The following is a 26,386-nucleotide window of genomic DNA, read 5'->3' on the forward strand; positions in this document are numbered from 1 at the left end:
TTTATGTCTTGTAGCAAATGTATGCTCACTATATTTGCAATTATTCTAACAGTTAGAAAAAGAAAAACTTGAAAATATACTCACCAAATAATACATGAGTGTCATTGCAATAGCCATAGCACACTTTTAATTTTGAACTTGGCCTTTTCAGCGGTGGTTGGTACCAACTAGCTTGACTTCTCTCCCGGCTCCATTTTCATGGCCATCAAATCGGGTCTCTACCAACATCACCACATCACCACTAAGAGATCGTATTTAATCGCTGATTTTGGACTCTAAGAAACTACGAATCGATCACTCTGCAGTTGTATGAAGCGGTACAGATCTCCAGCATTAGTGCTACCCGCTGATGTGGTGCATTCAAAAATATGATGCACTAAACATTAATAACTGCAAAGGGCTTTCTGTTAATTCTATTAAAGCTGGCATATTTCAAGAAAAACGTTGATGCTACTAAAACGACTATGATATTTTACCGTATTTCCACAGTTACAAGTTGACCCCGCCTCCTTTTTTTTTTTTTTTTTTTTTTTTACTTAAATTTGGATGAACTTGACAAAAACGCGTACAGGTATATAACTCCACCCCTGACTTTAGTGGTTACACATACTATGGCTAAAACACATGGTGTGTGTTATTAAAATGGTGAAATTACGGTACTTTTAGACGCATTTCTTCATCGTATATTGAAGAACATACTGTTGCAGTTTTGGAGGGGAGGGGTTGGGGCAGAAAGTGCGAGGCAATGTACGTGCAGGTCGAAGTAAATGCTGAAAGTAATGTTGCAACAATAAAACGATTTGAAGTTCCGATGCTTTATTTTTTAACACAGTTGAATGTGAACTCATCTAAAAGTCCTCAAATTCATCATCACTATCCGACATGCCAAATAGCACACTTCTCCGTTTGTCATACTATCCTGCAAAGTAGACTGGAGTAGATCATAATGATTCTTTGCACACGTATAAACTGAAGCAGAAATCATTGTCAACCAAATCATTTTGAATCCAAAAGCAATCAAAATTGAGTCAGAAATTCCCACCCCGAGTGCATAGGTCTTGATGAAAACGTACTGCAGAGTGCTGTGGACCTTGGGGTGGGGCATAGGTTCACCTTTCAACTAAACAATTCTCCTCATCTCCCAGCCATGAGAAGAAAAGACGGTGAATGAGAGCGTGCCCCAGGCAGAGATTAGACTTGATGGAAAATTTCTTGAGGGATCTAAAATTGGCTGCGATCCAACTTCCCCATCCAGTCTGATGTAGATTGACAATATCTGTAAAGACAAATGGAAAGAACAAACCAGTAAAAAAGGCATATAGGTGTATAACATTATTGGGAAGGCGACTAGAAGTTGAAATTGCTGACTTAAAGAAAGGGAAATTGAAGGTTGTTTTTTTTTTTTTTTTTTAATGACTATGATATAAAACAAAGTAATCAATTTTGGGATAAAGTTTTGAATACCTTAATTGGGGAAACACTGAAGTGTGCAACTAGTATGTGGCGCTGTAGCTAAAGGTGGATAATTATTTCTGTTGTATTTATAATATAAGATGTATAGCATAATACTTTATTATTGTATTGTTTTGTGTGTGTTTCCCGCAGGTGGTGGAGGATTGCTACAACATTCTCAAAGAGTATGGCTTCCGCTTTGTGAGGAGGGGGCCGATCTTTGTGAAGGGAAAAGGGGAGCTGCTCACTTATTTTCTGAAAGGAAGGGACAAACAAGGTTCCTTTCTAAATGGCTCTTCTGTCACTTTACCACATCAAGTTGTGGACAGTTAAACCCAAAAGTACCATGAAAGGAAGAATAGCAAATGTATGCTCAATTCAGAGAGGTTGTGGAAAGAAGTCGTTTGCCTTGATACCATGAAATGCCCGCATACCCAAGACACTGCCTACAAATCTCTGTGAATCACATTTTTTTTTTGCGGCCTCCGCTGCGGACAAGGTTGACAGTTCCAATTAAATACTGCGGACATGCTTAAACAGACATCTGTGTCAACAAGCATCTCGTCACCGAAGATGTCTTCACCTCTACAGGAGCTAAATCCGTCTATTAACCCTTTACCGGGCACAGCTACTTTCGGCCGATAGTCTAAACAGGCAAAAACGGCCTTTACTAGACACACGTTTTTCTATTTCCAAGTCCTAAACAGGTAAGAATTTCCAGGATTTTAGAGAAATTTAGGGGTACATTAAGAATTTAAGCATTGGCTGTTGCGGACACTTTCCACCGTTTTGCATGTTTAGACTATTGGCCAAAAGCAGCCGCTGTGCCCAGTAAATGGTTAAGGCCATTCGAGAATTACTTTGTAATTCAGCGTGATGGGCAAATCGAACGTTTGCTATAGGAGGGATACTGCTCGATTGGAATTCTGGATATTTTTCGGTGTGAAGATGTACACATTATGTAATTATGTCCTAGTCATCTAAATATTTGGCTCTGCATTGATGGAATATACAGACAGCCGTGAATGGGAAATATTTTTTGACAAACAAACCACAGACTGAAATCACACTGTGACTTTAATGTGTTATTCTCCTTTAATATACAGCTATTTACACTTAGAATCCCCCAGAATTGACCTGACGTAAGCTGTCCTGGGGAACGTGGGCGTTCTTAGGATGTGTGTGATAGTGTGTGTCTGCACTGCTACATTCCCACAGTCAATGTATTGCTTCCTCATGCTCACGGCCGGGGAATAGGTTAGCTCAGCCAGTACTGTCCTCTCCTCCTCTTTCTGCTTAGGATCTCTAAATAACATTTACACTGCTGACCTGGGCCATCGACATTAAGAATGGGTAAACTGTACATGTATTTGGACAGAGACAAGAGTAAAGCCACGCAGCAGAGCTTTTTGTTTGACTCATTGGTAGATAGAAGTGCCTATCTTAGAATGTGATCATATTTTAGATGAAGGATTGCACTCTCCCATGTCTGCCATCATTGCCCATCAACTGCATTTTTAAAGGATAACTGCAGTTTGTTATGACAGTGTTTGCTTTTATTGTTCTAGCCATTTGATATTAATATAATGTATGCAATGGCAGAAATAAATGACCAAACTTTTAGCCCCCCCCCCAAAAAATCAAACTACAGAATTGTTATTACAAGTACTTGTTTTCCTCTTTACGAACAGCATTGCTGTGCAAGCTCAACTTGTTTGTAACAGCTAAGGCCTTCAGCTCCAACAATTTAAAAAGGTCCAGTTCAGAAGAATGCATTCAAGATTTATTGTTGATTTCCTCACTGAAAAGACTAGCACAACGTTTGTCAAATGTATGTTGAATATTGTTTGAGACACGGCATCCTAAAGTGCCTAAAATTTCAAAGAAAATAAACCAAATATAGTCAATATTAAGGAAACAGAGATAAAGGGTAGGGGATGAACAATCTGAGTTGCTAAAGTGGCTTTGGTTAAAGTATTTTTTTTCAAAATTATTAAGAAAATGAACTCATTACCAACGACAACAACAAAAATTGTATTTCAAAGCCGAACATCCCAGTTATCTTCACCATTTTCCCAAATTCAAGGTATTGGTCAGAATTTGACTTCATAAAGATGCACTCAGTCAAGTGGTTTAGATCATCAATGCTATTTTTTTCAGGATATGAATAACACTGGGGATGTAACAAACAAGAACCACACTATAATATAAATGCATTTCATTTAACACAATGGTAAAGAAATTGACATGGTCATTATTGAGAGGAGGGACAAAATAAGTCAATGGAAAGTGTTTCCATTTTTCTTTCTGTTATTTGGAGATCTGTCTGTGAATATGGATTTGCCAGCAACATGCTTAAATCTAAATAACTTAACAGGTGCAAATTGTTCCTTGCATTTGAATGCACTTTGTTTCCTTGTGGTTTTGACCAGTCTTGTTAAATGACTACAGTACTTCAGATCTTCAACTGCTGGCAAATAAACAAACGAGTGTTGGAAAGTATTTAAATGATACCAACAAGGGTACAATTTTGAGGTACCTCCACTTTGTATTTAAATCCATTTGTGCCATTGATCTACTTGAGATTCTCAACATAATTTTGACAGCTTTAGTTACTTCTCAGGTCAAAATTATACACAAAAACATGAATTGTAAACACAACATGTTTTTGTTTTAATGTTCTTCTTTGTGACCTCTTAAGAGAATGTGAATAGTTTGTGTCATGAATCATGAATTAAGATGTCCCATTAAAATGGCATTACCACTCATTTTTAAAAGTTTGATTTTGTGATTAAGAATTTCACACTAAATTGGGAACCCCTAAAGTTTGACAGCCACTTGAAATATAAAAGTGGCTTTCATGCAAACTACAGTGAGCTCTTTTTCTGAAGTAGTCTTTTTGGGAAGAGCTCAAGCGAGTACACATGATATTCAAATTAGCAATCCAGTTGTGTTTCTGCTTTTACTCCACTAAAGATTCTAAGAGCGTACTAAACTTCAAACCCCAAAAGTGCAGAACCATTTGACGTCACTTTGTCGACTTCTGGTCAAATTTGCAAGATAACCTGACCGTTTATGTGATCGATCAGCAGCATGCACATTGTTTGAAGGTGTTTGCAAAGGTGAGGACACCTGCATAAAGTTGCCGTTTTAGATGTATCAAGTGACAGCTGGGACAAGCAGGAGAATTAGTAGATATGACTTGAGTTTTGAGTCAATGTGTTCAGGAAACCTCTGCTGTAGAATGGGATCAAAGTGCAATAGTTTCTTGAAACCATAAAATGCTCTTTAAGACAAGATAAAGTCAATCCTTCCCCTTTAATTCATATTTTTATAATGTAATGTAATATTGTGCTCCATTTTAAAAAATATGGTGTTGTACGTAACAGTCAAAACTGTATTTATGGGTCAAATTAATTTACTGGAAACAACTAGGTATTTTTTTAACACATGAAAGTGCCACTTATCATGAAATGTTAATGATTTTAAAGCCAAAACATGTAGTATGTATTGTTTCCTTGTGTGGATTTTTAAAGAAACCGGGGAACAAGCACTTTAAATAATGTGTTGATTCCAAATGTTACTACCATGGCTCCTGCAAATGAACCAAAAGACTACAGAGACTTTCCTAAATGGTTCGAGTCATCAGTGCCCCAAGTTTCTTTGATTCTTGACTTGATGGTAATGAGCCCATTGCTGTTTGTCAACCCCCCCCCCCCCCCCCCCCAAAAAAAAAGATAGGCATCGACTGTATCACAGTTATGCCTTTTTGATCCTTAGAAGTTGTTTTCTTTTTAAATACCTGTACTTATAAGTCGATGTTTCATTGTTCATCTCAGTTGCCATAATAAAGTAAGTTTATTTTTTTTCCTAAATGGGAAGTTGTCATTTTTCAACGTCATTATTATGTCTTCATCAAACTGAAATCAAGTACTGTACCTAAATTGAATCAAATACTGTATAACAATTATTTGTTTCATAGCCACAAAATAAATTAGTCAATTGCTTAAAAAGTATGTGTTATCTATTGATTTCTTTTCATCGTCATAGTAGCACACAGATGTCAACTAGTGCACTTTTCCATCACTTGTAGCATTTTGACCTTATAGCATGCCAATGTTTTCCAGCTTCTGTGCTGAAATTTCATACTACAGTATATTGGAAAGCAATCTTAAAAAAAATAATTAGGAAGTACCAATGTTGGGTAAGTTACTTCAAAATTGTAATGCATCATTTATTACTTATTACTGTGACTTCAAAGTAATAAATTACATTACAATATTACTGTATTTCAAATGTAATGCATTACACTCTTATCGCATTACTTTTTTATTACTCTTACCACCACAACTGGAAATATGGATTATCCATTCTAAATATAGCTCATTACATTCATTACACATCCAGGGAAAGGTTGGCTTCAGCCTAAAACCAATAAAACCGATACAAATAATTTAATGTGTATTGTATTGTAAACCTGTACAGACAAAATGTAAAATATATATATTTTTGGTATTTGAGTCTCTTTATAACTGAGCTTCACAGCATATGGTGCATTGTTTATGCTGTAGGCAAAAACAGTGAATTTCACAATTCCAATGTTAATATTCAAATTCAAGATCAGTTGGCACTGTTAAGGTGTTTAAGGTACTGGCTAACATGAGTTTTGTATGCTTCGTCTTGATACACATTGACCAGAACTATTTATAGACTATTATTAATACCAATTTTACAGTGAAAATTAGCATTAGCTTACCTTGTCAATATTGCTAGTTGCAACAGCGATCTTGCTGACGGTTTCCAAACGCTGGAGAATCCACTGTGGGAAGCGTCAGCATATTGCCAAAAAAAAATCTTCTAACCTCTTGAAGTCGAAGTGTCACCCCTCAGCGAGAGAGCACAATCATCCGCGTGTTTGCTTTTCGCTAAGTTCATGTTACTATGGCCCCGCTCTTAATGGTTTGTCAAATTACTGTTCCTATTTCGCAAAGTGGGTAGCACCTAACGATTACATTTTTCTTGTCTTTATCTCTGACGAACTGAAAGTAATGGTTGTGTGTCCATCTTGTGTACGTATTGTCCATATTCAACCTGCTGTTTCATCTCAGCTGTAGATCAGCAAGTAAACATTTTGCCCCGGACTTTTCTCCTCCAATCTTGCAATGTTTTTGGTGAATTTGGAGGTGAAAAAAACACCACTTTCAAGCTATAAATGCATTGTAATGCATTTCTTTAGTCTCATTTGTAACGAGTAAAATAGTATTTTTTGTGTGTAATATACGTATTACATTACCGCGTTGCAGTAGAAAAGTAATGCATTACAATCTAATTACAGTAATTACATTACTTTGTAATGCATTACTCCAAACCCTGGTAAGTACAAATGTAATACAGTTGTGCGTTGCGCTGATTTCTTAGTAGTGAGGAAAAAGAGTGAATTCGTACATTAAACTTAACGGAGGGAACTGTAAATTTTCTTTACTGTTATATGTTCAATGCAGCCCCACAGGTCTAACACAGCATTCTTCAATACTGTGTTTGCATAATCTGAATTAAACAGGAAAATCCACCTGCTTGTTCATTGGCTGATTATGAAAGCACAGATGCTCAGGTCACAGATAACAATCAAAGCTCAGCTTGTGAAAATTCCTGCTTGTGAGTCGCTTGGTTATGGTCGACTACCTCAAATGAAAAAGTATGAGTGTGTGCTGCTCAATACATTACCCTTCAAAATGAGTGTCCTGTTACCCACAGTGATCACAAGTTTGCTTAAACTGTCATTAATTTAATTTTGAACGTCATTTTGCTACAATGTGAAGTGGTCACTGCCCAGTGTACTCAACACAGAGTCCATTAATGTAATCACTGGCAACAGAAGTGCATACCATAACTTCTCAAGAACAAGCAGTTTAATATTATGCGCCCCCATAAATTCACCCCTCGAAAGATTTTTTTTTTTTGTATTATGGTCATCGTGCGACTGTCACATGACAACTCAAAAACACATTTGCTGTGATGAGGAGGAATTACCTAAACCCTGTGATGCAATCTTCACAACAAATGGCAAAATTTCCACCACCTTCAGATGGGGTTTGCTGCTTAATTTAGATTCCACAAACGCATTATTAATCAGAACGTTATTGTAAAGATTTTTTTTATTTGATTCCATAGTAGCAGGAGTACCTGAAACTCAACTTGAATTCGGCATCGGTGACCTTACGTCGCACATGGACAGCTTGTTCTATGCTTGGGGCTCCCCTTGAACTGTCCTTTAGTTGCACATGCGCTCAGGTTGATGCTGTCATTGGCGGCGGTGCAGATAACAAATAAGTGGGGGCATCGGGCACTCGTGCGCCCCTAGCGGTGACGCCGCGCGTCCAAAAGACATGAAGGAATTTCCGCTGACGTCACTGCGTAAGTCCATAACAGGGCTGCAGCTGTCTGGGAGCAACAATAACAAGCTTTAATAACCAGTAACTTCAACGCACCCGAAGCGCTGTGTGACAGCGCCAAATATTACGACATTCCGCAGAATGTGGCGCTCGGAATAATTGTCGCCTTCGTCTCTTCGTCCTCCGAGTCGCATTGTTCGTTTTTGTTTTATTTTTATTTTGTCGCAGCAACCGCGGCGAATCAAGCAGCAGACTCGGCCGCGGGGGAACAAGACAGTTTGGGGCTGCATCTGGGTCAGTGGGCCTGTCGGTGCCTTTGCCGGTGTTTGCTTTACCCCGCGTTGTCCCACCACGTCGGTCCTCCTTTTTTTTGGCGTATACTCGGCGTACAAACTGTGCTAACATGCAGGCTAACGGGGCAGCGCAGGAGCGAGACCCTGAACTGTCCTGTCGAAACGGAACCCAGAACGGCGAGTCGTCAGCCCCTGGGGCAGCTCACTCAAATGGACTTGTGTCAGCCAGCAACAATGGAAACCCAGTCAGTAACAACAACAACAACGGTGTGTCAGCCCAGCCCGTGTCTAACAACATCAACAACAGCTCGAGCGACATCAACTGTGGCGTCAAGAAGAAGAAGCGCTTGTCTCAATCGGAGGAAGACGTCATCAGACTCATCGGGCAACATTTGCACGATTTGGGTCTGAAGTAAGTGAACGGGAGAGGACTTCATCTTGTGTCCATCATCCTTACGGGACACACTCGTGATGACCGTCATAAACCTATTTTTCGAACTAATTTGCGGAGAAAATACAGAACAGTTTTGTTTTCTATGACGACCGAAGCGCTCACTAACGTCAGATTGTGCATGATTGCGCCGTCACCGACAATTCTGAATAGTACCACTAGTGCGTCTTCAAAATGCATTTTGCAACCGTGTTGGCTTTTTGTTACATTATTAGCGTCAAAAAAAGTCGGGGCGAAGGCCACGCAGTAAAAACTGTAACCGTTTGCGCTCTGGCATTGACTTGTAAAGAGCAAACGCTGTACCCCAGATTTGAAACTCGAGGCCCCGGAGCCAGATCTGGCCCGCCACATCATTTTGTTTGGCCCGCAAAAGCAACTTGTATGCATCAATAATATGTCTGATGCTATAATATTAACATCAAAAATTGTCCCCACTTTTTAAGATACTGAAATACAGCCAGGATTGATTTGTTTTTATTTGCCTTTTTTTTTTTTACCAAAATTTGACTGGCCTCTGATTTAGATTTTTTTTTCTATTTGTTGCGAACTGTATATCTACTGCAATATAGGATTAGGGTTACCATACATTTGTTTAAATTCATAGTGATAATGGCCTCCTGAAAGAAACCATAATTAACTACAATCGTGGCATGCGATTTTACAACCCTCCCGTACAGTATCATCAGAACAGTTACTTTAAAGCATTTGCCCAGTCCAAATGTGTGATAGCCAAAGAGAACCGATTTGATATTACTCTATTCAGTATTTGCAAAGGACAATGATACTTATGAATACAATGGAACTGGTATGGTCATGGTCGTACGGAGGTTGCATGCACTATGAATAGGCCTAAAGATTTTTGTCAGTGAAATGCAGGACAAACATGGTGCTTAAATGGTATTAAAATTCTGAGTGAGTATTTCCATGACAATATGCACAAAATTAGTTCTTGCACATAATGATGGTATGCTGTATCAGTTTAGTGTTCTTCATTAATTGTAATTTATTCAGTAGAATCCTTTACACTGTATATGGGGATATTTTTGTTGTTTGTTACAAACAATGTATTGGGTTGGGATAGTGGCTCACTTTTGAAAAAAGGTATCTAGTGGTTTTACTTTGATAGAGCCACATCTTTCCGAATCGATTATAATCTCATTTGTTTCGAAATAATTTCTCAGAAACTCACGAGACACCACCGTGACTACACCAACACTGACAGAAAAATGCACAAAAAGTCATTACTCTTCTCAGTATTTTCTCATGTTGTAGAATCCACTCCTCAAAACACAAAGTCACATGTTTCCAAGTAGTAGAGTGCGTGTACTCTCAGGTCAATGATGTGAATTGATTTTCTGCTCTGTGACGTCTATTGTTTACAGTCAGACGGTAGACCTCCTGATGCAAGAATCTGGGTGCAGGCTTGAGCATCCATCCGCAACAAAGTTTCGCAATCATGTCATGGAAGGAGAGTGGGACAAGGTTGAACCTAATTGTTTACTGTGCTAGTTTTTTTCCCCATATGAGTACATCTAAAAAGTACTTGATATTGTCATTTGAAATTAATAAATAAATTTGCTTAATCTTGCTATCGTGTAGGCAGAGAGTGACCTAAATGAGCTGAAGGCACTGATGCATTCTCCTACTGCTATAGTGGTGAGTACACATAATAACTAAGTTTCTTCTTTTAAATATTAATGCAGATTGAGTATGTATATTGTTTGAACTCCATAATAGGTCGATGAGAGACAATTGTCTGTTTGAGCATCATGCCCCCACTAATTATATTTCTCTGGGCTTCCCACATTCCAAAAACATGCATTTTAGCTTAAGCTAAGTCTCTAACGTTTAAAGTGTCCGTGCGTGAGATTGTGAGTGTTTGGTTGTTTTTTTTTTCATCGACTGTATACAGTATGAGTCTAGCAATTGACTGGCAACCAGTTCAACTTGCAATTTGCCCAAGTTCAAAGGCGGAAATGCATGGAAAGCTGGTTCGAAGGTCTTACATGAACACAAAGTAACTGTACATTTTGTGAGTTGGGCTTTCATGGCCTTCAGTGAGTCACAGAATACATATTATGAACAGACTTCCATTTGGAAACAAGTCCAAGCCTTATATGCCCATATTCTTTCTTTTAACACACATATACAAACATCCTCTTATAGTTGTGATTTTAACACGATGCCCCTCAACCTCCCGAAGTCCTTTTCTCCTTATCTCTGCCTTGTGCAGCATCAAGTTTGTTGCAGCATTGTATTATAATTTAGTATGGAGGGTTTCATTGTCACTGATGATCATTGATAGATTGCTTGGGTACTGCGCAAAACAAATCATGTGAGAGTCACATTGCCTTTTTTGTCTTTGTTATCACAACTCCTAACTGCACAGCGCATGAAGTTCCTCTTGCTGCAGCAAAAGTATTTGGAGTATCTCGAGGACGGGAAAGTATTGGAGGCTCTGCAGGTTCTCAGGGCCGAACTCACTCCTCTCAAGTACAACACAGAGCGCATCCACATTTTGAGCGGGTCAGTGATTCTTGTTATCCCATATTTTGGGTCCAAAAGTGCATGCATTTTTTTTCTTTTTTCAAAAGATCCAAAATTTGTACAATGCTGTTGTTGGGGTTTGCTGTGTGATTTTTTTTTGGCCACTCTATTTTATCAAAGCCATTTAGTACTGATTTGACTTGTCTATCCCGATACATATTGATACAGAATTCTTGGCCAGACCTATTTTGTTTGCATTTTTTTTCAGCAGTATATACAGCTCACTGTCTTTTTAACGTCGGATGAAAAAAAAAAGTCGAGCGTGTGCTTTGCAGGTACCTGATGTGCAGTCACGCAGAGGACCTACGTGCCAAAGCGGACTGGGAAGGCAAAGGCACTGTATCCCGAACAAAGCTGCTGGACAAACTCCAGAGTGAGTACAGTCTGACTCATACACACCAACTGTACACGGAGTATTGTACTTTCTGCAGTGACTGATGATTACGCTTATTGTGCCTTTACTAATGTCCTGCAGCAGCTTTTCAACATTTTATCATTTATTTCTGGTGTAGTCAACTGTTTAGATCACTGGTTCTCAACCTTTTTTCAATGATGTTTAACGATGTATCGAAAAGACTCATATTACATTTAATTAGTTACTTCATTCAAAATAAATTTGTAATGTTCAAGTCACAGCATTAAAAGCATTAAATTAGATATCCTGATATTTGTAGAAACTGTTCAAATCTCACATACCCTCTGAAGTGCCTTCACATAACCTAAAGGTATGCATACCCCCAATTAAGGCAACATTTTCATCTTCACGCTGATTAATTATAACATGTTGTTTAAGGCTGCCTTAAAAGTCCTTGAACCTACTTTCCAGCTTTTACTACTACTTTTATACTACCTTTCTATTACACTGGTCACCCAAATATTTTTGTTTATTTGAATAATAAACTTCTTCCTCGTCATAGGTACTGAGCCTCAATGAGAAAAACGCTTAACATTTCAAAATATTGGGGCAATTGTTCTGATAATTTGAAAGGTTGAAGTTAGCATAATTATAGATGCCTACTTCAATTTTGGTGAAGTGTGTTTGCATTTTTCTGACATTATGCATAGATTCCCAGTTCCCAGTATCCTGTCTTGTGTTCCCCGTAGAGATAGTAGTAAGAAACCACTGGTGGGAGCCTTGCCACCCCTAACTGGCAAAGTTCCTTGTATTTCTGTATTGAGTTTGAGTTGTTTGGATGCAATTGAATGGATGAGACCTGCTTGAATCCCTTACTGATTTGTATTGTATACGATACTCTGACTATTGGTGTGATTGTTAAATGACAAAAGTAGGTTTGTATATCGTCAGTTTATGTACGTTGCTTGAGCAAAGGCGACTAATATTGAACAAGCAGTGTGATATTTGTGCATGTGTGCAGCCTACCTGCCTCCGTCGGTGATGCTGCCTCCTCGCAGACTGCAGACTCTGCTAAAACAGGCTGTGGAACTACAGCGGGAGCGCTGCCTCTACCACAACACTAAGCTGGACAGTGGACTGGACTCTGTGTCCTTGCTGCTGGACCACGGCTGCAGCCGGTAACCCACACACTGCCCCTATAGAACGGCTTTCTGATTTTTTAAATTTTTTTTAATGATTGATAGCTTCTGTCATTGTGTTATTGAAGAGGCAAAATATATCAAAGGAATCGGATACACATACTGATTGTATCATTTTGTCAGCCATATACACGAGTGGCTCAAATCCGAGTCGTCACTCTACGCTTCATCAAAACATTTGTAGTCTGGGAAGGCAAGAAGCTTCGACTAATTTTGGGTCGATTTTCTTTAGTAAAATTACCGGTATAATAATAATTATCGCTGTAATAATACATTATATTTTGAAGTACTTGTTACCAATTTGATTCAAAATGGCTTCTCTAATATAGTACCTGTATGTGTGTTTCTGTTTCAGGAAACAGTTCCCCTGCTACACTCAACAAATACTCACTGAACACTGCAATGAAGTCTGGTTCTGCAAGTTCTCCAATGATGGCACAAAACTGGCAACTGGTTCGAAAGACACCACAGTCATCATATGGCATGTTGACACGGTAAAATATTGTTAAATTGCTTTCATGCTACTGTTTGCCATCAATTAGGGATGAGTTGACACCTGTGAACTGGAAACTATGTTTCATTTAATTTTATTTTTTTAATAGGAAACCCGGCAGGTGAAATTAATGAAGACTCTGGAGGGACATGCATATGGTGTTTCCTACTTGGCATGGAGCCCCGATGATTCCTACCTGATAGCATGTGGTCCCGACGATTGCTCCGAGTTGTGGCTGTGGAATGTACAGGTAAAATAATCTCAGCATGTGGCCTGCAGCTGTGCTTGGGTAATGGACTCAGATAAAAATGTTGGTCTCATTTGCAGAAGTTGCATAGAAGTTGAGTTAGTCAAGCCAAGTCAAATTCATGTGTATAACATGACAAATGGCCTCCCCTGAATCAAGCAACCAGAAGGGCAAGGAAAAACTCAAAATCCCAATTTTGTCGATCTGTGTATTTACAAAAATGCACCTGCTTCACTCACATTTTGAGATAGTGTAGGTGGGTCACACGACATCAACCTAGCCTGAAAGAATTCAGTGCAGCGTGTTCCCGCTCCGCTTGTTTAGACGGGGGAGTTACGGACAAAGATGAGTCAATCCCATGAAGATAGTCTCACCAGCGTGGCGTGGAATCCAGATGGCAAACGCTTCATCACTGGTGGGCAGAGAGGCCAGTTCTACCAATGTGTGAGTATCTTTCACCACACACTCTCAAATACACATTTGCGGCTCACGCAGACAATACAACTGCACTGCTGAGCAGCAATAAACAGTTCATCACAGAGGTTGGCCGGTGTCGGTCAAGCTGACAGTTTTGCTAATAAAGCTGCCATGATCATTCCTAGTGACTGACATATATTGAGAAAAAAAAAAAAAAAAAACTTCCCAAGTTGTTTTAATGGTGTCATCTTTGCTCTGATCAAAAGTATGCGGTCCGCCCTGATCGGCGACGGTTTGTTTTCATACTGAAATAGTCAGTTGCGTTTGAATGGCATGATCACTTAGTTATCACACATTCTGGAAGGTACCATCCTTAGACTAAAATACTGAAAGAAATATGCGGAAGAAAAAATGGATACTGCTCATGGTTTTAAAAAACAATATTTAGCGCTGTTCGACGCACAAATGTGAGTGAGTCTGAACGATAGGTGAATAAGGTGGCACTGTAAGTGTTTAGAATATACACAAATGTTTGACTAGTTTTATAAACAGTTTGCAAGTATTGTATTGGGCAAAGCTTTTTTTTTTTTAATACAGATATTTTCAGTGTCAGGCCAGCTTTGTGTCAACTTCGTGTGGGGTTTGCATGTTCTCCCCGAACCTGCGTGGGTTCTCTTCAAGCAATCAAAAAACATGCACGGCAGGTGTACTGGACACTCTAAAATGGCCATAGGTTTGATTGGGTTCGTGAATGGTTGTTGGTCCCTCCGTGCCCTGCAATTGGCTGACAGCCAGGTTATGGTGTCCTCGGCCTACTGCCCATAGACAGCTGGGATAGGTACCAGCAAGCCTGCGACCCTAGTGAGCATAAGCGGCTGTAAAAAAATGGATGGATGGAGTTTCAGTGTCATTGGACCTTGTCATCCCGGGACCCACATTTTCCTATTGTCACTAAGGCGAGATTCATACTGCAGGGCTTATTGCTCAATTCTGAATTTTTTGTGAAATCTATTTTTTTTTTTCATGAGGTCGTTCACATTTCCAAACAAATTTGATCTGTTTGCAAACCTGTGTCTGAATGCTACACAACCCAAAACTGTCCGGCATGTGCAGAGGACACCATGATGTCACGCACAGTGGATGTGCTTAATGTTCGTGTTTACGTAAATACGCTAATGGATGACTGCCACAATATAGTATTTTCAATCTGTTACATTTTAGGGGGAAAGGAGGAGGCAGGGTGCACACATACACACACACACACACACACAAATAAAACACACTTTGTTTTGTTTTGTTTTGTTTTGTTTTGGCAGCTGCTTCGACCTTTTTGAGCTAAAAATTGGGACATTTGTTGCTTGTTTGTTGTTTGTTTGTTACGTGTGAGATGAATATGACCTGGACCTTAAGGGTGAAGTTTTAGTACAACATACCCAAGCAGCCTGGGTCGCATTTGAAAAATATCGGCTGTGTCGGTCTCACTGCCATCAAAAAGATCAGATACAGGTTCTATACAGGTTCAACAAAAAAACTCAGTTCAAAATTTGCCAAAATTAAGAAATACAATCCGTGTGAGATGAATATGACCTGGACCTTAAGGGTGAAGTTTTAGTACAACATACCCAAGCAGCCTGGGTCGCATTTGAAAAATATCGGCTGTGTCGGTCTCACTGCCATCAAAAAGATCAGATACAGGTTCTATACAGGTTCAACAAAAAAACTAAGTTCAAAATTTGCCAAAATTAAGAAATACAATCCACGAGAGAGGTCAAGTCAGACAAAAAACATTTTTGTTTCACATTCTCATGAAATTGAATGTGTAATCTTTTTCTTTTTTATCAAGTTGCGTTAATTTCATATTCTGTTGAAATGTTTTCTTATTGTGCCTTTTGTACCATTTAACTGGGACTTGCAGGACTTGGATGGAAACCTTCTTGACTCATGGGAAGGCATTCGTGTGCAGTGCCTGTGGTGTTTAGGTGATGGACGGACCGTCCTTGCTTCTGACACCCACCAGCGCATTCGTGGCTACAACTTTGAAGACCTGACGGACAGAAACATGTAAGTCAGTAGCAAAGCAGCACCTAATCTGCATAAAGCTAGGTCGTTTACAGTGCAACCTTTTCTGAATACGTTGTACAGCATCTGTTGGTTGCCGGTGTGTACCGGCAACTTTGGCGCCGTTACAGCTGCGTATAGCAAAAATTAGCCGATAGCTTGCAACGCTCCATATAGGCTGGCGTGATAAGCGTAAATGTCTGACTCTGCACACCTTAGATGCTGACAGCCTGCACAGTTGCTGTTCCTAATGATAGCATTTTAACAAATCACATGTACACATGTACGCTGTTTCAGCCGACAAATTCACTTCATAGCCCAAACCGTATGGGTTGAGATTTGGAAGAAGAGGAAAGTCGTAAGATGCTAAGATCAGTTTAAATTTAAATGTCGATCATCAAAAAGTTGGTCATTCATACTTTCACTGTTCACAAGAAGTTATGGATATTGTGAGAGACTTCACCGCATTTAATACATGGTATTTATTTCAGTTCAGAGATCTTAAGGGTAGGGAGGCAATGGTATTGGGTGAAAGACACACCTCATTTTGTGTTTTCAACAAAATGGTCTCACTTTGTACAGTGTGCCTGCACTCATGCAAATAATTTTGTTTACAAAGTGTGAAGGAAATAATATTGTTATCATTATGTGTTTATTTCTTGTCTAGAATAGCATGCATTGCTATCCATCTATGCAGTCCTAGTTCATCTCGCAAGTCCTTAGATCAGGGGTGTCAAACTCATTTTTATCGAGGGCTACATTGCAGTTACAGTTTCTGTCAGAGGGCCGGTATGACTGTGATCAAATCAAATGTAGGTGTGTTGTTTGTCACATGTCTAACTAGTTTTGAAATCAGAGAGAGGTTGAGGGCAAAAAATGCTTGTTTGTTTTCCCCAAATAATTTTAAAAGCTGAAGACAACTTACAAATTGAGGTATTTTGACCAGAAACTTGAATTGGAATCAGCATTTCACGGGCAACATATAATGATGTGGCGGGCCGGATCTGGCCCCCGGGCCTTGAGTATGACACCAGCGCCTTAGATAAAGCTGTTGACGCTAGAAAGTGCGAACTGAAACCTTGGCCCATCTGTTGGCGGTGCCCGGCTGGCGCTTTTTGTTTTGTCTTGTAATGTGCAGTGCTTTGCTGAATGAATAAAAAGCGGGCGGGGCTTCCGACGGCTTTGGCGAACATGAGAGTGAGAGCCAAGCCCTCCCTTTGCCGGCAAAGAAAAGTCAATCTTGGTTGGTCTGAGTTACTATTTCATAAAAATAAATCATCATCATTATTTCTTCACAAGTTTGCTGACTTAAGCACTAATCTACAATTCAAGAAATTTACACTGAACGAAAAAAATCTCAAAAATTAGAGGGTGTTTCCGCTTTGATGCCTGGCACTGTAGGTAAATCTCATCAGCGGAGGAACAGCAGAAAGCGCACCCACTGGTTATTATCTAGCAATGAAAAAAAAAAAATCAAATGAATATGTATCATCAGCAAAATGACACTTGACAGAAGTTGAAGCAAGAAGTATGATTTTGTTTGACGGTTTCTTCCAGAGTCCAAGAGGATCATCCCATCATGTCCTTCACAGTCTCCAAGAATGGAAGATTAGCTCTGCTCAATGTGGCTACCCAGGTCAGCAGCTATTCACTTTACGCCCCGCAAGCGGTGAAACTCAAGCAGCCGGTTCCCTCTTCAGTCCAACGTGAATGTTGTCGTGCCGTATTGCCTGTCGGCAGGGAGTGCACCTGTGGGACCTGCAGGATCGGGTGTTGGTGAGGAAGTACCAAGGGGTGACACAGGGCTTCTACACCATTCACTCCTGCTTCGGAGGCCATAACGAAGACTTCATCGCGAGCGGCAGCGAAGGCAACACGCCGCCTTTGAACATGGCTTTCCACCGTTGCCTAACTACCAGCTGGTGCCAACTGACAAGCGCTGTCCCTTCACAGACCACAAAGTTTACATCTGGCACAGGCGCGGTGAATTGCCCATCGCGGAGCTGACCGGACACACCCGCACGGTCAACTGCGTGAGCTGGAACCCGGTCCTGCCCGGCCTCCTGGCAAGTGCCTCAGATGACGGAACCATCCGGATCTGGGGGCCCGCCCCTTTCTTGGACGTCCAGGACGCAGAGGGACTCAACGGTAAGAAAGTGAAGTGTGGATTTTGGTCGCGCAACAGCACTAGTTAGCAAGCGTTCTCAAAAAGATGGTCCGATTTCCTAATTGTGTTCAACCGTATGTCGAGCGCAGTCGCCGAGCCCATCTTTTTCTGTCAGACTGTTGCAGCATGGACAGCTGATGTCCGGCGACCGCTGCCGTTGTCGCCGCAAACTCGACGAGCACTAAATGACTCTGGTGACACTTGATTGGGTAGAGCAAGGAAAGTTTCGCTGACTGGACAGCAGCACGGCGGTGCCCGGAGCGGTGGTCGCTGCGTCTCGGGACGTCCCGTCGTCTTCTGGAGGCCGCGCCTGCAAGTCTGTTCATCTGACACACCTTCTCCTGACTGGATTGGCCCACCTCCTCTTATTTATTATCAGAGACATAATTTATTGTTTAAGTCACAAAACAGCTCCTGGTAGAGGGGGTGTGTGTGTGTCTGTGTGTGTCTTTGCTTTCTTTCTTCACCTCAACATCTTGAGACTTTACCTGCAGGAACACAATGGATGTAATACCCACCCGAGGGGTCTTTGAATTCCCAATGAATTCCCCTACAGTCTATTGTCATTTTTCAATACAGAAGAGATTTTATGGCTTTGTTTTCTTTCCACTTTCTCGCTAACGTGCATAGACAGAAGAGTATTTAAAGAGCATGTTGCACAGGTTTGCACAAAATGATGTGTTTGATGCTCATCAGTATGTCCTCCATCTTGTAAGACATTGAGTAATTTGACTTGTGGCAATACATTCAGTCTGTCAGTGTAGATTCCTTCCAGCCTCTGTTGTAGATGTCCCAACTATATTCTGGCTTCGCTAGTTGCTCTTATTCATGAATCCTTGTTTGATTGTAGCCTTTTGCCGTCGCTCCTCGTAGATTGCGGTTCACTTGTTTTGAGTCCATTTTAGTTCACTTGTAAGTTTTATTCCTTCCTTGATTTTTTTTTTTACTATTAGTACAAATAGCTGAACATTTGTTATCAAGACGCTTGGCTTTTACTTATTTTCCCCTAAACTAAATATAAATTTGGATGTCAAAACAAAAACCGTCTGTGTCATGAAAGTTTGAGTTTTCCCCATCGTGTCTCTTGCATAAATCTTCGGTTTTCAATTACACCAAGACAATATTCACAAATAGTTTAAAATGAAGCGGCAATTATCTCCTAAAACAGCTGATGATTGAGGTTTGATTTCTTTCAAGCAGCAGTTGTACGTACTTGTAGTATTTCTGGTTATGAGATAGATTTACAAAACGTGGTCAGGAATGTTACTTATTGCACCAGTCAGATGAACGAGGGCAGGATTTAGGTCAATCCAAAAGGTGTTTCAGGTCTGCACGGGATGTGTTGATAGTGAACGTATGTTCCGCATCATGTGACAGATCCTTCTGAGTTTGTACACATGGCTACTGAGGTAATCTTTCACAATGAGCAACTCACTTCCCACACACTGTAAAAAAAAATCCTCATCAACTTGTGCAAAGTGTTTCCCTTCATAGACTCAAGTAAACAATCTGGTTTCTGATGTTCTATGTGCTGTATATTTGTGTTATGGCATGTTTGGTGGAGTGTTCAAAGATGGGATACAAAAAAATGTCACGGGGTTCTGGCTTTTTTTTTTCTAACGCTTTTCCCATGTAAAAAAAAAAAAAAAACGTTTTGGTGCACTTTTACCATCAGATACACACAAGACTGTCTTGTAATATTTACATCTGATTGCACTGAAAACTAAATCTCAACCATATCAGCAATTTGGTTTGTACAATGCACAACAGTGTAATTGCATTTCAGCCATATTTGTGATGTTTTTCAACCGCTTTTGCAAATTGCTCAGTAAAAAGGAAAAAAAAAAAAAAATCCAGGTCTAGAAGAGGGGGACATTGCACTAGCCTCAAGTATGGGAACCATCTTTTTTTTTTTGTGTAAGCAACATCAACAATTAACACAAACACACACTTGAGCCAGTCACATCTGCGGTGTTCAAGTCTCTGCTTCTGCTCTAATTTCTTTTGATTGTGTGGTTCAGGCTTCTCTTGTTGTAAGATGACAAAAAGTAGGAACTTCCTTTGCTTGCAGGTAGTTTCTGCCAGATGCGTGTTAATACAAAAGTGATTGTACTGTTGTGTATTGTTCTGTATACACATTTTAAATAAAGAGTCAGGGTTTTAAAAGCCTTTGTCAAGTTTTAGAAGCGAAAACAGGATATTGGACTAATATGGTGTTTTAAAAGTCCCCCCAGCACTGCAACACATTGAAAATATTTTAGTTTTGTATGCTTCTGAAAGGTCACCTTATTGTCACACAAATTCGCTAAACACACAGTGGCAATTGAAGTAACTACGCAAAAGAAGACACATCTGTATTTTCTGTATTATTTATTAAACTCAAAATCATTAAAAAAAAATAACACTGCGACAGACACTTTGAGTGAGAAACAGGCAGCAAGCTGACCAGCAGTCATGTCAGTTAACAACACACTGAGGACAGAACAGGCTCTTTTTTTTTATCTGAACACAAGCCTCTCGCTGGAGTCATTTTAAAACATACTGCAGTCTTTTCAAATGAAGGCGAGCAACATCCTGATGACAACACACAAGATGATGTAGTAAAACTTTGAATGGAGGAATGTCTTGATTTAGAGCGAACACAAGAACAACCTGTTTGTTTGTCACAATGACTGCACTGTTGAAAGCAAACAGGATGTTTGATGATCATCGTGTCTACCTACGAGCTGGGAAATCTAAACTGTTGAGGGAATGCCTGAGACACAATGATGGACTTGTGTGTTTTAACGCGGGTAATAATGACAGGTTCAGTGCAAAGGAAAACCCCTAGCTTTAATATTAGGACTTTATTACAGAAAAAGTCATAATATTATGAGCATATACACCTGCATCAATATGAGCACAAATGAGGGATCTTATTCACATAATAATAGGGTTTTTCCCCTCCCACCAATATGACATCACAAGGTTATTTTTGCAGTATTTGACTTTCTTAAAAAACATTTTTTTTGAGTTGCGCTCGGATATCCGAATCAGATGCAAAGTATTTTTTGTATGTTTGACACAACTCGTAGTTTACCTCGGATATCCGAATCAGATGCAAAGTATTTTTTGTATGTTTGACTCAACTCGTGAGGAGAGCAGTTTGATAAGATTTTACGCATTCAGCACAGGCACAGCATGGGAGGAGGAAAACGGTAAATCCAGGAGTGTGAAGACGCATGGCGGCGCTCCCACCTCAGTCGTTGATCAGAGCCAGAATCATGCTGCCAAAACATAGGCCGATGATATGTAAGAACTCTCTCTCCAAGCATTTTCAACATGTCCCTGTGTTGTGTGCTCATTTACCTGTACAAATAAATGAAGAAGCAAAGCAGATGGTAGCCCAATTTAATCATGGCCTCCTTCATGTGAGACTTGAGCTGCCCCCGGTTGTGGATCTCCGTGGGGTCGAACACGCCCATGTTGCCCATCGGGACCTTCACGTATCTGCATGGATCACGATGGCGAGCGGTCAACATGCTGCCAACTTTGAGCACAGCATTGTCAAGACACACACATGCACCAACACTCTGTAGACACACTGTAAATTACAGCGGATCTGTAGTGAAAAAAAAAAAAACAAACAAAAAAACTAAGCAGCAAACAAAAGCGGTAATCACAAAAAAAGAAAAACACCTTACATAAGAAAAAAGAAGCACGCAAGAAAAAAGAAGCAAACAATAAGAAAAGAGTACAAAAGCAAAAAGAAATAAAAAGAACATGCAGGAAAAAACTGACAAAAAGAGAACGCAAGAAAAAAGGCAAACAATAAAATACAAGCATGCAAGAAAAAAAACAAAAGAAAAAATAAGCAAACAAGAAAAAAGACACACAATTAAAAAGAGCAGACAAAAAAGGAACACACTAACTTTCCCTACAGCAGTGCTTCTCAATTATATTTTGCTAAGCCCCAGGAAAGAGAAAACGTTTCGTGCTGCCCGCCAATCAACACGCTATAAATAAGAACAGTTTCATTAAAAATTGTATAAGTATACCTAAACCAGTCTCCTTTTCAGCATTAACAAAAGGAAAAAGCAATATAAATCAACTTTCAACAACTGTACGTGTTAGAGCTTAGTCTTTAACAGAAAAAAATAACCAAGTGCCTGAGACAAACAAAAACAAAAAAAGATGAAAATCCTTATTTTATTGCAATTAAACTTCACATGATAAAACAAAACCTTTTGCCTGGGGTCATCTGCGCACCCCCTGGCAGTGTGGCAGCTTCTCAACTACTGATTGTCTGCAAAAAAAATTGTAAATGAAGGGAAAAAAAAACTGGTGCCGGCGGGACTCAAACCAAAGACGCTGTGTTCAAATGGAAAAGATTAACCAGCAGTTAATATAGGTTAATATAGTGCTTAAATGAGTTTTTCCTGATTCCTGAGAAGCAATATGACAGGGCCACGATTCTGATAACGGCAATAACGTTTGAGCGCTGTAAGTGTTCATTTTTAAAACGAGAGAGAAAAAAAAAAACACCCTGCTGAAAAATGAACTTGTTTACGTCCAATCAAGTGGCCCCGTCATCCAATCAGGGGTGAGTCGACACCTTTCTACCCCACCCATAACAAACACTTCCTGTAGTGTGTGAGTGAGTGTGCTCCTTTTTCCTGTGTGCTTCCTTTTTCTTTTGTGCTTCTTTTTTCTGGCATGCTTTTTTTAATGTTTGCTTCTCTTTTTTGCATGCTTTTTTTTTACTGTTTGTATCTTATTTCTTGCGTCCTTTTTTATTGTTTGCTTTTATCTTGCATGCTTTTTTTTTCTTGCTTGCAAGATTCAATTCTTTTTTCTAGCATGCTTCTTTCTTGCAAGGTGTTTGTTTGTTTGCAATAAGATGAACGATTTTTTTTTTGGTCTATTTCTGTTAATAAAGGTATTTATTTGAAGTGTCAAGAAGCAGTACTGTCTGATAAAAAACTGTCCAAAAGCCAATAATATTGAATGATCGATGAATTGAATCAATACTATAGAAAATTTGATCCAAAATGATTTCTGCATCTGAAGTGGTCCTTCAGTGGCCCTGAAGGGCAAATCGCACAAACATAAAATAAGCAGGAAAAAAAAAAAACACAAATTGGGGAAACATACAGCATCTGGAATCGATACCTGAAAAAAGAAAATATCGTCTATCTTTACTTAAGATAAAATCTGTTATCTGTGAGAGCGACTATCGCTCACATTTTTCCTTCACGGGGAAAGCAGAACCATGATGCCTGATAAAAGTTTATGTTGTATGTTAGCTATTTTAAAGCAAGAAAAGAAGCCAGTTTGTTCAGTTTAGAACGGAAGCTCGCTGCTTTGATTTTGGCACAGATTCTGAGAAAATGGCTATGAAAACTCTTAAGTTGGCAGTTGTTGGTTCTTTGCGCTGAAGATCTTAGGACTGTCTCATTTGAAATTGTACCCAGGCGCTCTCTAGATCTTGGCAAATGTGTTTGATTTGAAGCACGTCAGAAAATATGCAAACACGTTGTTCTGTTTTCTTAATTTCTTGTTTTTCCTCATTTCTAAAGAAAATGTGCATTTTCTTATAAGCGGTTACAGATAATGGATGGTAGGATGGATTTGTACTAAATATGTTACACATTTCTTAAGGCACCAAATATTTAATACTTTATTTTAAAACATATTACGTTCAATGGAAAAAAAAAGATGCAATTTTAATGCCGTACAAACATGACAATGTGATATTTTTGCTCAAGGTTATCATACCATCAGACTCTGTCATCAGCCCAGGCCTATTTAGCTATAATATTGTAAATGCATTATAAGCAAATATTTCCCAATATAAACAAGTTGTCCCAAAAAGATGCATTGGTTATTGCTGCATTTCAGTATATCCTAATGGTGCGCAGTCTTACAGTATTATAAGAAATAATCCATCCAACCATCCATTTTCTAAAGCTTTATCCAGTGGCCCAGACTTTCCTCTCCCCAGCCACTTTGTCCTGCTCCTCCGAGAGGATCGTCAGTTGTTCCCAGGCTAACTGAGAGGCATAGTCACTCCAGCGTGTCCCGGGTTATCTCTGGGGCCTCCTCATGGTGGGACATGCCGGAATACCTCACCAGGGAGAAGTCTGGGAGGCATCCTTAAACTTGAAACAACGCAAATGGCTGCCCCTCAACGCACAACAGCAATGGCACGACACTGAGCCCTTTCTGTAAAATCATTTAAGCCGTTTCCACCAGGGATCTCCTTATTACGGTCACGATCCACAGCTTGTGACTATAGGTGAGGGCAGGAACTTAGACCAACCGGTAAATAAGAGCGCTTCGCCTTTTGGCTCAAGTCTTTCTTTAACATGAAAGATGGGTACAGACTCAGCAGACGCTGTACCCATGCAGCAGACTCATGAAGAAGATCTCAAGATGCTTAAACTGCTCCACTTGGGGCAGGACCACCTCCCTGACCCGGAGAGGGCACGCCACCCTTTTCTGACTGAGAGGCATGGTCTCAGACTTGGAAATGCGGATGTTCATTCCAGCCGCTTCACACTCGGCTGCGAACAGCTCCAGTGACAGATAGAGTTTGCGGCCTGAAGAAGCCAACAGCACCACAATATCCACAAATAGTAGAAATTGAGTTACCTATAAATGTCCCAAGCTGCTACAGGGAGGTTGAGAAAGAAGATGAACCAGTGTGCGGAGACCAGCATCAGCACCGTGGACAGGCACTGGCCCACCATCTCTGGTATTACCCACTAAACACAAATCACACAGTGGGGACAAGATCGGGATATTGACAACAAAAAAAGCCAACAAAAACATACATGAACATTAAAAACAATCAAGCAGTCAATTACAAGTTAAGCAGATTTTGATTGTTCAGAAGACACTGTGTAAGTTGAGATGCACTGTCAAATGTATACTGTTAATACGCATAACATTGACTACATATTAAACTGCATTTATGAAGGTTTAGTGTTTGTCCCAAAGGAAACAATCGAGACTTACTTTGTTGAGTTTGGAGCAGCACGCTCTAGCATTGATGTAGTCACATTCCAAATCAGATAAGGTGATAATCTGACCTCATAGTTAAGGTGGCGAAAAATAAAGTCGACTACCACCTGCTTTGCTTCTTCACTTATTTGTATAGGTAAATCAACTCACACCGCATTGACACTTATATCAATGTTGACATACTTCGGCTTGATCGTACCCGGTCCAAACTAGACAGATTACTCCCCAAGGAAGACCAACTGTCATTTTATAAAAACAGAGCTTGCAACGTATCTGAGAAATGCTAACAGAGTGGCTAATGTGCTAGCATAGCAGTTCGTTTTTATATAAAGACGAAACTTGCACATGTTTTTAACTCGGTAAAAACTTCAACAAACGGGCTCTTAATACGCACGTAAGGAAACACGCACAGTAAAGGATACAAAATAGACCGCGAGGAAAATCAGTGCACAACAGTCGATCAGCGACAGAATGAACACGGCTGCGTCCATCTTTTTTGAGGCGACCGGACCAGGACAAAACACCTGCTGCCACCTTGCGACTGGGGGGTGGCAACGCAGTCTTTTGCGAGCGTCTCTGGACAGCGCCTCAATATGTATGGTCTTCCATAGGCCGACTAGATCAATGCAATGTTCATTGACTCAAGGCCAGAAGTTTTTTTTTCAAGACTCTTTACTTTACCTGGGCATATATTTTTTCTGTGGGCTAGTTTTACTCCCTATTTTCTGTATCTTTGGCTTCTAATAAAAAATAAACGTGTTTTTTATCCTCTATGACTAGACCTAATTGAACAAACTAGGAAATTAAACACTTAATTGCCTTTATATTTTTATTTAATCTATGAACAAAGGTGGATAAAATAAAACGAGTACAGCAGCGACATTGAAAAACATGAATCAGAGAACGATAATGGCATGACGTGTTTGGAACACCTGACCATTGACTGAACAAAACATTTTGGAACGTAAGCTCTTTTGAAACACATTTGAAAGGCCTTTTCTTCTAGTTATTAACAGTTATAAATTATGCTGAAATCACTCTACTACTTTCTACTACTTCAAATAATAATAAAAAGAAAAGGAATTTATAAAGAATTTATAAGTGTGTGTATAGACAGACAGACAGACAGACAGACAGATAGATAGATAGATAGATAGATAGATAGATAGATAGATAGATAGATAGATAGATAGATAGATAGATAGATAGATAGATAGATAGATAGATAGATAGATAGAGTGCGATGTATTTGGGTTTCAAATGTAGCATCAATTATGAAGTTAATTACAATGAGTGTTATTGTGCTACTT

At 39.7% G+C, this 26,386-nt stretch overlaps 3 protein-coding genes and 1 long non-coding RNA gene across 5 annotated transcripts in view; 2 read left to right on the forward strand and 2 right to left on the reverse strand.

The window, feature by feature from the left end:
• The window catches only part of adcy3a (adenylate cyclase 3a), a 32,122-nt gene extending 26,795 nt beyond the window's left edge, over positions 1-5,327 (forward strand). For both annotated transcript variants that reach the window (XM_088409336.1, XM_088409337.1), the window contains one exon: positions 1,606-5,327. In XM_088409336.1, coding sequence (XP_088265462.1) covers positions 1,606-1,785 — 180 coding nt within the window. In that variant the 3' untranslated portion in view covers positions 1,786-5,327. The remainder of the gene's footprint in view (positions 1-1,605) is intronic.
• Positions 800-8,049, reverse strand: LOC148425646 (uncharacterized). Its single transcript, XR_015864951.1, has 2 exons — positions 7,636-8,049; positions 800-1,276 (listed from the first exon to the last, which is right to left on the reverse strand). It is a non-coding gene; the product is annotated as an uncharacterized LOC148425646 (long non-coding RNA).
• On the forward strand, positions 7,850-20,237 carry wdr26a (WD repeat domain 26a). Its single transcript, XM_088409338.1, has 14 exons — positions 7,850-8,549; positions 9,971-10,070; positions 10,188-10,244; positions 10,978-11,114; positions 11,411-11,508; positions 12,512-12,668; positions 13,045-13,183; positions 13,292-13,432; positions 13,754-13,873; positions 15,762-15,907; positions 17,462-17,540; positions 17,645-17,774; positions 17,858-18,052; positions 18,187-20,237. Exons 1-14 carry the CDS (start codon positions 8,248-8,250, stop codon positions 18,207-18,209), a joined length of 1,824 nt encoding a protein of 607 aa, XP_088265464.1. The 5' UTR covers positions 7,850-8,247; the 3' UTR covers positions 18,210-20,237.
• Positions 20,238-20,426: 189 nt separating this feature from the next.
• cnih4 (cornichon family member 4) lies at positions 20,427-25,618 on the reverse strand. The gene is made up of 5 exons (XM_088409339.1): positions 25,499-25,618; positions 25,071-25,139; positions 24,705-24,817; positions 21,420-21,560; positions 20,427-21,337 (listed from the first exon to the last, which is right to left on the reverse strand). The coding sequence occupies exons 1-5, from the start codon at positions 25,565-25,567 to the stop codon at positions 21,310-21,312; spliced, it is 420 nt and encodes a 139-aa protein (XP_088265465.1). The 5' UTR covers positions 25,568-25,618; the 3' UTR covers positions 20,427-21,309.
• Positions 25,619-26,386: the final 768 nt, after the last annotated feature.

This window comes from Hippichthys cyanospilos, chromosome 3, assembly GCF_059441005.1.
Source record: "Hippichthys cyanospilos isolate Australia breed blue-spotted pipefish chromosome 3, RoL_Hcya_1.0, whole genome shotgun sequence".
NCBI classification, from domain to species: domain Eukaryota; kingdom Metazoa; phylum Chordata; class Actinopteri; order Syngnathiformes; family Syngnathidae; genus Hippichthys; species Hippichthys cyanospilos.

Coding starts and splice junctions, on each gene's coding strand:
- wdr26a (XM_088409338.1), top strand. CDS start 8,248: ATGCAGGCTAACGGGGCAGCGCAGGAGCGAGACCCTGAACTGTCCTGT. Junction 15,908..17,461: donor GACCTGACGGACAGAAACAT/GTAAGTCAGTAG, acceptor GGTTTCTTCCAG/AGTCCAAGAGGATCATCCCA. Junction 18,053..18,186: donor GGACGCAGAGGGACTCAACG/GTAAGAAAGTGA, acceptor TTTTTCTGTCAG/ACTGTTGCAGCATGGACAGC.
- cnih4 (XM_088409339.1), bottom strand. CDS start 25,567: ATGGACGCAGCCGTGTTCATTCTGTCGCTGATCGACTGTTGTGCACTG. Junction 24,818..25,070: donor GCTGCTCCAAACTCAACAAA/GTAAGTCTCGAT, acceptor ATTTGTGTTTAG/TGGGTAATACCAGAGATGGT. Junction 21,561..24,704: donor GCAGCTTGGGACATTTATAG/GTAACTCAATTT, acceptor TGATCCATGCAG/ATACGTGAAGGTCCCGATGG.